The 14,407-nt window shown below is 43.4% G+C and overlaps 1 protein-coding gene across 3 annotated transcripts in view; it reads left to right on the top strand.

Annotated features, from left to right (window-relative positions):
- Window positions 1–14,407, top strand: part of LOC137438218 (metal transporter CNNM4) — a 58,964-nt gene that overhangs the window by 35,307 nt on the left and 9,250 nt on the right. For all 3 annotated transcript variants that reach the window (XM_078766560.1, XM_078766556.1, XM_078766567.1), the window contains exons 10-11: window positions 7,094–7,269; window positions 7,666–7,798. In XM_078766560.1, the coding sequence (XP_078622686.1) occupies window positions 7,094–7,269; window positions 7,666–7,798 (309 nt within the window). The remainder of the gene's footprint in view (window positions 1–7,093; window positions 7,270–7,665; window positions 7,799–14,407) is intronic.

Here is a 14,407-nt window from a genome sequence, read left to right as displayed (position 1 = left end):
GTTTAAAATTGGGTCGCCACGTCAAAATCCAAGATGGCCGCCGCCATGTATGTCTGAGCCTTGTGAGATGAATATCTTGAAAAATAAGCGAAGTACCAACTTCTAATTTGGTGTGTGGGTGTATCTCGGCATAAGGAAGAACGCTATTGTAAATTGGGTCGCCACGTCAAAATCCAAGATGGCCGCCACCATATATATGTCTGAACTTTATGAGTGAAATGTCTTGAAAAAATAAGCAAAGTACCAACTTCTAATCTGGTGTTTGGGTGTATCTAGGCACAATGAAGAAGGCTATTGAAAATTGGGTCGCCACGTCAAAATCCAAGATGGCCGCCGCCATGTATGTCTGAACCTTGTGAGCGGAATATCTTGAAAAATAAGCGAAGTACCAACTTCTAATCTGGTGTGTGGGTGTATCTCGGCATAAGGAAGAACGCCATTGAAAATTTGGTCGCCACGTCAAAATCCAAGATGGCCACCTCCATGTATGTCTGAACCTTGTGAGCGAAATATCATATCATAGCATGTTTTCTCCGTCTTCCACTTTGTCAACTCACATCACTTCACCGATGGGGGACCTAGGCGTAACGCTTGTTTATCCTTATTATCTCCACCCAAATCCCTCCTAATTTTCTAGTTTTTCCTCCTTGGAGTTTCCTTCTCCATACAGGTGTTTTGTGTCCTGTATTTGTCTGTTAAGTCTTTATACGTTCAGTGTGCTAGCTCTTCCACCATGTATACAAAATAAAAAGCACAGTGGTTGGTCGAGTCTGTTTTTATGTCTGTCTGTTTGTCAAACAACTACAGGTCACAATTCTACACCGATCTTCACAAAATCTAACCACCCGGTAGCGCGAGTCAAAAGCGAGGTGTTTTTTTTAGGTTAAAATGTCAAGGTCACAAAATCATCACTTTTCATCTGATTTATTTGAAATTTGAACAGGATTTGCATATTGGGTCAGTGAAGCCATGCTCCAGGACTCACTATAGGGCAGTTCGGGCTAATGCCCGGTGTGCTGGTCCACTCCGAGGGCCGGTGGACCAGGCCAGTCTGTGGAGAAATTTGGAATTAAAATAGACTTTTTCCACTTTTATTTACATATCGTAACCCACAACTTCCAAGTGAAAAATTAATTCCACAAATTTCAGAAAATTAATCAAAAATGCAAAAGTAGTAGTCTTGTGAAAAAGTAAGTACACCCCATGTAAAGTTTTGACTTTTTCAACATATTTCAGCATACAGCTATTTGATCTTCATTTCAACAATATTGATAGATAAAGGTGATATAATATAACAAATATCATGAAACATTTACATTTTGTAGTCCATTGTATAATTTAAATAAACATAAACGAAAATTTCACATGTGGAAAAAGTAAGTACACCCCTACATTTATCACTACTTCAAATACCTAAAATTAGAATCAGGTGCACCAGCTCAGGTGGAAATGATTACAACATCGTTAGAGAGGTCCTTGGAGGAACCTGTCTTATTTAAACCTCAGACATTTAGTTTGGTTTGCTCTTTGTTGTTGAAGTGTGCGGCGTCACCATGCCTAGATCAAAAGAGCTCTCCGAGGCCTTCAGAAAAAAGGTTATAGATGCCTACGAGTCTGGGAAGGGATTTAAAAAGATCTCCAAACAATTTGAAATCAATCATTCGACTGTCCGGAAGATCATCTACAAGTGGAGAAGATTCCCAAACAACTGGCAACTTGTTCAGGCCAGGCCGCCCCAGCAAGTTCAGCCCGAGACCAGACCGCAAGATGCTGAAAGAAGTCTCTAGGAACCCCAGAATGTCATCACCGGACCTACATGTAGCTCTTGCCACTGTTGATGTCAAAGTGCACGAGTCTACCATTAGAAAGAGGCTGCACAAATTTGATCTACATGGGAGGTGTGCCAGGACGAAACCTTTGCTGTCCAGAAAGAACATCAGGGCAAGACTAAAGTTTGCCAATGAACACCTAGGCAAAGACCAGCACTTCTGGAACAATGTGCTCTGGACAGATGAGTCAAAGATAGAGCTATTTGGCCACAGTACCAGAAGACATGTTTGGCGAAAACCAAAGACAGCATTTGACCACAAGAACCTGATACCAACTGTAAAGCATGGTGGTGGAAATATTATGGTTTGGGGCAGCTTTGCTGCATCAGGGCCTGGGCAGCTCACCATCATAGAATCCACAATGAATTCTTCATTGTACCAGAGGGTGCTTGAGTATAATGTGAGGCTATCTGTCGGAAAGTTGAAGCTCAACCGAAGGTGGACATTGCAACATGACAATGACCCTAAACATACCAGTAAATCCACCAAGGAATGGCTGAAAAGAAAGAAATGGAGGGTTCTGGAATGGCTAAGTCAAAGCCCGGATCTAAGTCCCATCGAGATGTTGTGGGGGGGATTTGAAACGAGCTGTGCATGCAAGAAACCCCTCCAACATCGCACAGCTGAAAGAATTCTGCATGGAGGAGTGGGCAAAAATTTCTCCTAGTCTATGTCAGAGACTGGTAGACAGTTATAAGAAACACCTACTTGAGGTTGTTTCTGCCAAAGGGGGCAATACCACCTATTAGAGCCAAGGGTGTACTTACTTTTTCCACATGCGAAATTTGCATTTGTTTATTTAAATTATACAAAGGACTACAAAATGTAAATGTTTCATGACATTTGTTATATTTTATCACCTTTATCTATCAATATTGTTGAAATGAAGATCAAATAGCTGTATGCTGAAATATGTTGAAAAAGTCAAAACTTTACATGGGGTGTACTTACTTTTTCACGTGACTGTATATCTTGGTTGGATAAGTGTCCACTCCCCTGAGTTAATACATGGTAGAAGCACCTTTGACAGCAATTAGGCCTGTGAGTCTGTTGGGATCTAGGTCTCTACCAACTTTGCACACTTTCATTGGGCAATATTTTCCAATTCTGTACAAAACTGTTCAAGCTCAGCCAAGTTGCGTGGGGAGCGTTGACGGACAGCAATCTTCAAATAATGCCACAGATTTTCGATTGGATTTAGGTCGGGGCTCTGGCTGGGCCACTCAAGGACATTTATATTTTTGTTCCTTAGCCACTCCAGTGTAGCATTGGCTGTTTGCTTTGGGTCGTTGTCATGCTGAAAGGTGAACTTCTGTCCCAATTTCAGCTTTCTTACAGAGGGCAGCAGGTTTTCCTCTGGGTTTTTTCTGTATTTTGCTCCATCCATTTTCCCTTCTATCCTGACAAGTGTCCCAGTCCCTGCTGATGAGAAACATCCCCATATCATGATGCTGCCACCTCCATGCTTCACAGTAGGGATGGTGTTCTTTGGGTGATGTGCTGTGTTGGGTTTGCGCCAAACGTAACGTTTTGCATTTATGCCAAAACGTTCCATCTTGGTTTCGTCAGACCACAAAACTTTTTGTCACATGACTTCAGTGGTTAGTGGTTTTTTGCATACCTCAAACAGGACTCAAGGTAGGCTTTTTTGAGTATTGGCTTCCTTCTTGCCACCCTACCTTACAGGCCAGACTTGTGGAGTGCTTGGGATATTGTTGTCACATGCACACAGTGACCAGTCTTTGCCATAAAGGCCTGTAGCTTTCAAAATTGCCATTGGCCTGTTTGTGGCCTCTCCGATCAGTCCCCTCCTTGCTTGGTCATCCAGTTTGGGGGATGGCCTGATCTAGGCAGGGTCTCGGTGGTACCATATGCCTTCCACGTCTTAATGATTGTCTTGACTGTGCTCCAAGGGATGTTCAAGGACTTTGAAATATTTTTATATTCATTCCCTGATCTGTGCCTTTCCACAACCTTATTCCGGAAGTATTTTAAAAGCTCTTTGGTGCTCATGGTTTAGTCTTTACCGTGAAATGCACTACCCAGCAGAGGAAACCTACAGGAACAACTGATTTTATTCTGAAATAATCAGAATAACTACAATTTAACATTGGTGGAGGCCAATTAACTTGGTGTGTGTTTTTGAAGGTGATTGGTTCCACCTGAGCTAATTTACAATTGCTATTATAAGGGGGGTGGACACTTATCCAACCATGATATTCTCATTTTGTATTTTAAATTAATTTTCTGAAATTTGTAGAATTTGTTTTTCACGTGGAAATTAAGGGTTACGATTTGTAAATAAAAGGTGGAAAAACTCTGATTTAATACAATTTAATTCTGGGCTGTAAGGCAACAAAAGGTGAACTTTTTGAAAGGGGGTGTAGACCTTGTTTAGGCACTGTATATATTACACAATGTGGTCCTCGTATTGAAATATTTTATTACCACCAATTTGTACTCCATTTCTTGTTGCGCTCTTAGTTGAAATTAACTCCCATATTCGACAGCCCCAAAGATCCTTCCTCAACAGCCCAAATGGGCCAATAAGATTGCACGGCAAAATCGTACTAATACGTCATGTCCCATGTTTATCGCACAACAAATTACAAAATTTTCTTCAATGAGTCGAGGTTAACCCTGTTCAGTAATTCAAGATTTTTATTTCGCTATTGCGTTGCGTACAACTAATCTACTATAAGGTGATGGGGGGGGGGGGGGGGCGGTATGTGTGTGTGTGTGTGTGTGTGTGTGTTTGTTTGTTTGTTTGTTTGTTTTGGGGTTTTTTTTGTTGTGGGGTTCTACTGGAGCTTTTGATAATATAAGTTGATGATTAACTACAAATGATCTGGAAGATTTCCCATTTTCTAAACGTGCACCATGTTAAGGTGTATCGAGCAGTTTAATAGGCCCTTCCATGGCATGGCATTATAATTACAAAATAAATAACGAAACAATGACAACATTGTAACAAGTCATATATCCATTAATACTTATAATATTATCAACAATAATAATAGTAGTATCATTTGACAATAGTAATAATGAATGTATAATTCCCTCCTCCCACCCCCAACCATGCCCTGGCCCAAGGACATGTGTGTTTGGTAAAAGGCTAATTCATATATATTATCACGGAGTGTGCTCTGAGGGTCTCACAGGTTGTTGCACCTGAAATCCTTTCAGTTGCTCTACACGTTTGGCAGTTTATTCCCTTCCATACACTATATCTGTCTCGAGGAGTAAGATTATGAGGTATTCCTCGAGTTGGCTCACATGGAACGAAGTTCAGGGGAGCTTATGCTGATGGCGTGTCGTCAGTCCGTCCATCAGTCTGTAAACACTTGAAACTTCTCCGAAACCACTGAAGGGATTGTGACCAAACTTGGCACAAATGATATTTGTTGTGTTGTGACTAAAGTTTGTTCACGGCATTAAAAAAAATCGGGGTCTAAGGGGGTCTACCATGGGTCAAAGTGGATCCAGGTTTGACCCCCCAAAATAGATATTTGCTTTCTTCTCAGAAACTACACACACAATTTTGATGAAACTTCACCACAACCTTCATCATCCGTAATGTACCAATGTTTGCTCAAGGCATTGGAAAAATTGGGGTCTGAGGAGGTACACAGGGTGGGAGGGAGGGGTTTCCCCCCAAAATACGTATTTTTTTATTTGTTTAAAGTGTGATGATTATGTTAGTATGATTCTACATGCTGCCCTGTCTTTTAGCAAGCATTGAAATTGGTTTAAAATACCTTTAGTCAGTGCAGTTTACTGTTTACCAGGTGAGTGCCAGGGGTATTGCCCCTATGTTTTTTTTCCCCCGTGCTGCATCACTCTGGAACAGTTTACCTACATCCTGCTTTCCCCTCAGTCCCATCCTCCCTCAATTCAAGAGGATTGTCAATAGATTTCTCCTTTCTGTTTAATATCTATATTTTCCTTTGTGTAGCCCCCACTTCAAGTGGTCTTTGGCTTTGTGGCAGGTGATATATCATTTTTAAAAATACTCAAGCACTACAGCAGGAAGGTATGCTACAAGGCCGCGAAGACCAATGAAAGTTTAATCTGACGGGCCCACTTGTGATACAAAGAACATAACTTATTTTAGCTGGGACATGTACTTTGAATCAGCCTTGAAATAAAAGCTTTTAGAAAAAAAATTAAATAAACTGTCTATAGCCGAAATTTGAGCCACTGTGCTTACAAATGCCAGGGCCAATTTTAAGTCCCAGTCAATGACTGACTGAAGTAACCTGGTGTTGGCTTAACGGCTCGGGTGCTTGCCTGGGATCCGAGAATCCTGAGTTCGTAATCCCGGTCGATCGAGGAATTAACGCCAGGGTGATCGACTCAGCATATCATCCTTCCGAGGTCGGCAAATTGGGTACCAGCTCACTGATAATTGGGGCACTGCATCAGCGGCGCAAACGCACTTCCAGAGAAATGATGCAACCAGCAGCCACAGGCAGCACACAAAACAACAACAACAACTGACTGAAGCCTATTGTTTTGAGTTTCAAAGGGAAAGGTTGCAATGACTAATTTATATGACTGCTTTTCTCTCTCTCTCTGTCTCTCTCCCTCTCTTTCCTCCCCCCCCCCCCTCTTTCTCCCACCCCTCACTCTCTCTCTCTCTCTCTCTCTCTCCCCTCTCTCTCTCCCCTCTCTCTCCCCTCTCTCTCCCCTCTCTCTCCCCCCTCCCTCCCCTCTCACCCCTCTCTCACCCCTCTCCCTCCCCTCTCACCCCTCTCACACCCCTCTCCCTCCCCTCTCTCTCCCCTCTCTCTCCTCTCTCTCTCCCCTCTCTCTCCCCTCTCTCTCCCCCCTCCCTCCCCCCTCACCCCTCTCTCACCCCTCTCTCTCTCCCCTCTCTCTCCCCTCTCTCTCTCCCCTCTCTCTCCCCTCTCTCTCTCCCCTCTCTCTCCCCTCTCTCCCCTCTCTCTCTCCTCTCTCTCTCCCCTCTCTCTCCCCTCTCTCTCCCCCCTCCCTCCCCTCTCACCCCTCTCTCACCCCTCTCCCTCCCCTCACCCTCCCCTCTCTCCCACACTTTTAATATTTTTCCTTTTCTTTTCTCCCTTGGTAATGCACTTCCTTTAACAAGAGATTTATGATTCTGTATTATTCTGCAATTCAAACACATATTAATTGTGTGTGGTGCTAAACACACTAGATCATACTAAACACACTAGAGCACTCACAATCCTCACATGCATACACACTAGATCATACTAGACATCTGACTATATTCACCATTACAGAAGTACCAGCGTTTAAAGATGTATCTGGAAAAGCACTGCTTCGCCTCCTGCGGTTGCCAGTGGTGACAAATGAGTACCACCGCCAGCCGACACTACCTATTGAAGCAGAAACAACATCAGATCACTTCTTGTACCGCCAGGGGGAGGCCACAGATGGGTTCATTCTCATTTTGCAGGTCTGCGATTTCTCAATTTGTTTGCTTTTTTTTGTTCATTTATTTATTTACTCGTTTGCTTATTTATTTATGTACAGTAAAAAAAAAATTGAAGCGTTTCTTACCTGACTGCCACCTTTTATTCCATTTTTTTATCTTGTATATTTCAAAGTTTACTGGTTGAAATATTTTTGTTTGTTCTGTAAAATATTCTTCCCTGTTTGGCCTGGGCTTCAAATTCACTGTCTATTCTCAAGCGTTCTATACACAAGTGAAATTTAATCGAAGGTTAAGATTCAAAAAACTTATTTCTCACTTGGAGCTTATCATTTGAAGTAATGAACTGTTGATGTGGTGTTTGATTATGCGGAGATGTTGGTTTAAGAAAGTAATCCAAGTTGTTATTTGTTAAAATAGGGACGTGTCGAGGTGATTGTTGGCCAAGAAGGAATGAAGTTTGAGACTGGGTCCTTCTCGTATTTTGGCACTCCACTGCTTTCATATTCACCACGTGCTTCACCAGCTCCGTCTCCGATTCATTCGACTATTGGTGAGAAATTTATTTATTTATTTACAACTGCTCTTACATGAGCTCTTATTTAGCTCTTACACGAGCCTCGATTCTGTATGCAAAAATAAAACTGCTGTGACTTAATCCATGAATTTTAAATGACCCCATATGACTTATTTTGTAAGTTTATTTATATATATATATTTATTTTATATATATATATATATATATATACATACACACACACACACACACACACACACACACACACACACACACACACACACACACACACACACACACACACATATCGCAGTGGGCTGTTGACGTGTTATCAACGGAGGTCCGTGGTTCGAGCCCCGCATAAGAGTCATATCGCAGTGGGCTGTTGACGTGTTATCAACGGAGGTCCGTGGTTCGAGCCCCGCATAAGAGTCAGAATTTTTTTCACACTTAGCCCCTCGCAGGAATTTGATTCGTTTATAAAATTGTATATATATGCATATACATATACATATATATTCAATTTTGTTTTTATTATTGACTATATTCAATCATATTCCAATTTTTTTTGCTGACTATATATATATATATATATATATATATATATATATATATATATATATATATATATATATATATATATATATATATATATATATATATATATATATATATATGTATATATGTATATATATATGTATATGTATATATATATATATATATATATATATATATATATATATATATATATATATATATATATATATATATACATATACGTACATACAGTCATGGCCCAAAATATTGGCACCCTTGCACTTTTTTCAAATAACTCACAATTTTCTCTAAAAATAAGTTACAATTGACAAAAGTATTTGGTCTCCACAATTCTTTATTTCACTGTTAATATTACTGAACCTTTGTTTTTGATTCAGAACTTAATATATCATTTTAAATCAGGAAATAAAAAGAAATGGCATTGACAAAATTATTGACACCCTCGACTTAATATTTGGTAGCACGGCCTTTGGACAAAATAACTGCAGTCAAGTGCTTCCTCTAGTCATGAATGCGCTTTCTACACCTCTCTACTGGCAATTTGGCCCACTCTTGTGCAAACTGCTCCAGTTCTCCTAGATTTGAAGGGTGTCTTCTCCCAACTGCTGTTTTCAGATTTCCCCACAGGTATTCAATTGGATTTAGATCTGGACTCATTACTGGCCACTTCCAAACAGTCCAGCATTTTGTCTTGAACCATTCCTTGGTGCTTTTTGAAGTGTGTTTGGGGTCATTGTCCTGCTGCAAGACCCATGACCTTCGACAGAGACCCAGCTTTCTGACACTGGGTTGAACATTGCGCTCCAAAATGCCTTGGTAATCTCCTGATTTCATGATGCCATGCATACATTCACACTGCCAGAGGCAGCACAGCAACCCAAAAACATTACTGAACTTCCTCCATGTTTGACTGTAAGGAAGGTGTTCTTTTCTTTGAAGGCTTCATTTTGTTTTCTGCAAACATAGATATTGTTACGGATACGGAGTACGGCTCTTCCCCCTTAGCAAGGGGTGGTTCGTCCCTTGTCTTGTTAAGCTGACCGTCTCCGCTCCTGGCACTTGTAACGCTATCCCGCGGGATGGAACGGATCAGGGTTATGGGTCCAGGGTTTATCCCGAATACCTTTATCCGTCCCTCCGCAGACTAGGGAGACGAGTACCGCTCGAACCCCGGTTTGGATGGTCTAGTTGCCGAGCGGTTTTTAGCAACCCGAAGTTCGAGTCATTAGCCTTCACTAAACCCGATCCTGAACGTTGGCCGAATCGCGCCACGTACACTCAATATTGAAACCACTAAAGCGACCGAACGAGAATGAAGAAGAAGAAGTACGGAGGAATAACAGGCTTTATTAATTATTTACACAAGCCAAAGCAAAAAGAGCAGTCAAGGTTATATACAGGGAAATGGAAGGAGCAGGAGACAGTGAAATCATTAGCTTACCTATTAACAGTCTTAATTAATAAACCCCAGGACAACGTGTACGACAGACGAACATTCACACTTACACGGGGAAATGATGGCAGGAACGAATGGCTTGGGGTGGATGGCTTTGAGAGGCAAGGAAGGTTCAGCGGGGACTGGGCACGGTCGGGCCAGAAGGCACCGCCGTCAAGAAGCCGAGCCCCCAAACTGCGCGGGCGAAGTTCCTTTCTCTGCACTGCTGCGTCGCGCGCTCCTTGCGTTGCCTCGGTCCGTATTTCCTGCAGCGCGGCACGTATCACGGCTGCTTGGACTCATCTGCTCATCTCCAGCGCATCTCTGGTGGGGGCGTCTCCCGCGGGTTATATAAGCCCCACCCTTGAACCTTTGCGAACCTCCCAGATTGTTCTCTCTCCACCCTCTCAAGCCAAACCCCTTATACCTGGTTGGTTGTTCGGGGCTGGCTCACTCCTCCCCTCTATGACGAGGTGGACACACGCCTTTCTTCTTCCAACCGACCGCGTGCTCAATGGAGTCCATTTGCGGCGAAAACCATCCAAACCTGACACTTTGCAGATGGGACCTACTCTTATTTAATTCGGTGCAATGGAGAGTCAACCTATTGGGAAACACAGCCTTAAACTACATAGAATAAGGGAATAACTATTTAAAAGGATATATGGTGCCCTGCGTGTAGGTTTATGGAATTAACTAAGAGGACGAGCTTCGACCTTTCTTTACATTACGGAGGGTGACATTTCCACACAACAAAACCATAATTCTCACATTCTTTACACTTTCTCAAATTCGTTACAATATAATGTGCTTTATCAAAAAGCTCGAATTTGGTCTCATCTGTCCACAGGACATTCTCCCAGAAAGATTTTGGCTTGTTCAGGTGTGTTTTGGAAAACTCCATTCGGGCTTTTTTATGTCTCTCTCAGCAGTGGGGTCCTCCTGGGTCTCCTACCATAGAACCCCCTTTCATTGAGTTGGCGACGGATGGTGCGAGTTGGAACTGTCGTACCTTGTGTCTGAAGGTCAGCTTGAATCTGTTTGGTAGTTTATCTAGGTGCTTTCTCCACCATTCAAACAATCCTTCATGCAATCTTCGATCAAGTTTTCTCTTGCGTGTTGGCCACGTCCAGAGAGTTTAGCTACAATGCCATGGGCCTTAAACTTCCTAATAACATTGCGTATGGTGGACCCAGGAACATCAAGGTCTCTGGAGATGAACTTGTAGCCCTGTCCATGCTTGGCCATGCTTGGCTACAATCTTGTGCCTGGCCTCCTCAGACAATTCTCTGGTTTTTTTTCTTTTCTCCATGCTCATTGTGCTCCAAACAACAACATGCATTTTTAAAGGCCATTTTCCCTGCTAGAGCGGGGGTTAGCCTTGCGGTCCCCATGACAATCTTCTCCATTTTGCCCTATTTTCTGCATCTCTCCTTGTTAACCCCCTTGCCCGCATTTCTTCTTCCACCATCTTTAGCCAAGTCTTTCTCGGTCTTCCCCGTCTTCTACTTCCTTCTACATTCATTTCCATCACTCTTCTCAACCAGTCACTTTCATCCTTCCTCAACACATGACCAAACCATCTCAACCTGTTCCTCTTCACAGCATCAATCACAGGCTCTATTCCCATCATCTTTCGCAATTCATCATTTGTCTTCCTCTCTCTCAACGATACTCCGCACATCCACCGAACCATTCGCATTTCCACACTTTCCAGCCTTCGTTTCTGCTCTACATTCATTACCCATGTCTCGCTCCCATAAATCATAACACTTCTCACACATGCAGCATACACCTTTCCCTTCAGCTTCAACAACACTCCCCTCCTCATCAGCACGCCACTCAGTTCCCGAAACTTCTTCCATGCACATCTCACTTTAGCAACCGTTGCCGAGTCTGATCCACCTTCTCCATTCAGCATGTCTCCGAGGTAGCAAAATGTTTTCACACCTTCCAGCTTCACGCCGTCTCCAAGATCCAACTCAACATTTCCTCCATCTGCAGCTCCCTCTGTGCACACCTTACATTTGAATGTAGCTGCCACACTGGTTAATGACCCTCTCAGACCACTACATGTTTGATGAACCCACTCTGCGCACATTGTACATTGAATGGAGTTCACTCCGACACCCTTCCTACACACAGCACAGGGCCACTTCCCAGTTCTTTCCACCTCACCACATGCTTTACCACTTGCCATCACCTTCGTCTTTCCGATATTCACCTTCAGACCTTTTGTCTCCATACATTCCTTCCACTTGTTCATCTTTTCCTTCAATCCATCCATACTTTCCGCAATCAACACCAGATCATCTGCATACAACAACTCCCACGGTAAACCCTCCTTTACGTTCTGAGCCAGCACCTCCATCACAGCTACAAATAGTAGTGGACTTAGTACCGACCCCTGATGCACTCCCACCTTCACCTCAAACTCACCACTGTTCCCGTCCTTCGTCCTTACAGCTGTGCGCGCTCTTTTGTACATTGCCATCACTACTCTGATCAACCATTCCTCCACTCCTAACTTCCTCAATGCCCATGTCAATACTTTGCGTGGAACCCTATCGAATGCTTTCTCCAGATCAACAAATCCAAGAAACAACTTCTTCCTCTTCTCCATGTACTTCTCCTGCAACTGCCTCACAATGAAAAGCGCGTCTGTCGTTCCTCTTCCTGGCATAAATCCAAACTGCATTTCGTTGATCTTCACTTTCTTCCTTATCCTCCTCTCCAACACCCTTTCCAATACCTTCATTCCATGCTCCAATAACTTTATCGCTCGGTACGAGCCACACTCCAGAGGGTCACCTTTCCCCTTGTATAGAGGGACGAGGGTACTCAGTTCCCAATCCACTGGAACGCGGCCTTCTTTCACCACCAGATTACACATCTCTGTCATTCTCTTCACATCCCAACTTCCTGCTGGCTTCAACATATCTCCCACAACTCCCGTCGGCCCTCCCGCTTTTCTACCCTTCATTGCTTTTATCGCTTCCTCAACTTCCTTCTCAGTTATCTTCTCTGCCGGTCCTAAAACTGGGTTACTCTCTATGTTGCCATCCCATTCATTCTCTGTATTCAACAGCATTTCCATATATCTTTTCCATCTTCCTTTAATTCCATCTGGGTCGACAACGATTTGTCCCACTTCATCCTTCAAGCAACTCACCCCCATCACATCACACCTCTCTTTCGCTATCTGCTTTGCAATCCTGAATACTGCTTTCTGACCCTCTTCCGAATCCAAGCGATCTCCGAACATTTTCCTTCATGCCTCCTGCGCCTTTGCTACCTCTTTCTTTGCAGCCTTCCTGGCTGCCTTATAACTTTCATGCTCTGCTGTTTCTGCTCCCTTACCCTTCGCCTTCTGCCACTCCTTGAACTTCTTCCTCTTCTCGTCAATCCTCTTTCCAACTTCATCATCCCACCACCATGTTTCCGAGTGCCTCGGTGGTCCTTTTGTCCATCCACATACCTCACCAACGGCTCCCAACAGACTAGCTTTCATTGACATCCAACCACTTTCAAGCTCAACCACATCATCCTCGACCCTACTCAGCCTCTCTTTTAATGCCTCCCTTACTGTCACCTCTTTCAACCTCCACACCTTCATTCTCGGTTGGTACTTCACCCGCCGAGCTCTCCTCGCACCTTTCACCCTTATGTTGCAGACAACCAAGTGGTGCTGTGAAACAGCCTCCTCCCCCGGGATCACCTTTGTGCCCCGGAGGTGCCCCCTATCTCGCCTACGCACCATCAGGTAGTCAACGGTTGTCGTCGACCCACCTGACGTGTATGTAACAAGCTTATTATCCTCTTTCTGGAACTGAGTATTACAAATCAACAAATCAGCTCCATCAGCAAACTCCAAAATCCTTTCACCTTCTCCATTTCTCACACCATATCCGTAACCCCCATGAACTCCCTCAAAACCATCCATACTCCTTCCCACATGTCCATTTAGGTCTCCTCCTACCACAACAACTTCTTCATCTTTCACGTTTTCCATCAGCTTCTCTATCGCACACCAGAACTTGTCCTTCTCTTCATCGCTTCGAACAACCTGCGGAGCATATCCCGAGATGACGTTCACCAAGAGCTTTCCAATAAAGCTTGCACAGCTTCTTGTGCTTCTTGCATGAGAACCTTGTGCTTCTTCTAAAGCTTCTTGCATGCACAGCTCGTTTCAAATCCCCCCACAACATCTCGATGGGATTTAGATCCGGGCTTTGACTTGGCCATTCTAGAACACTCCATTTATCTCTTTGCAGCCATTCATTGGTGAATTTACTGGTATGTTTAGGGTCATTGTCATGTTGCAACATCCACCTTCGGTTGAGCTTCAACTTTCTGACAGATGGCCTCACATTATCCTCAAGCACCCTCTGGTACAATGAAGAATTCATTGTGGATTCTATGATGGTGAGCTGCCCAGGCCCTGATGCAGCAAAGCTGCCCCAAACCATAATATTTCCACCACCATGCTTTACAGTTGGTATCAGGTTCTTGTGGTCAAATGCTGTCTTTGGTTTTCGCCAAACATGTCTTCTGGTACTGTGGCCAAATAGCTCTACCTTTGACTCATCTGTCCAGAGCACATTGTTCCAGAAGTGCTGGTCTTTGCCTAGGTGTTCATCGGCAAACTTTAG

This window comes from Myxine glutinosa, chromosome 1 (assembly GCF_964187855.1).
Source record: "Myxine glutinosa chromosome 1, kmMyxGlut1.1, whole genome shotgun sequence".
NCBI lineage: Eukaryota > Metazoa > Chordata > Myxini > Myxiniformes > Myxinidae > Myxine > Myxine glutinosa.
Note: the sequence above shows the minus strand (reverse complement) of the source record. Positions and strands in the feature narration are given on the sequence as shown.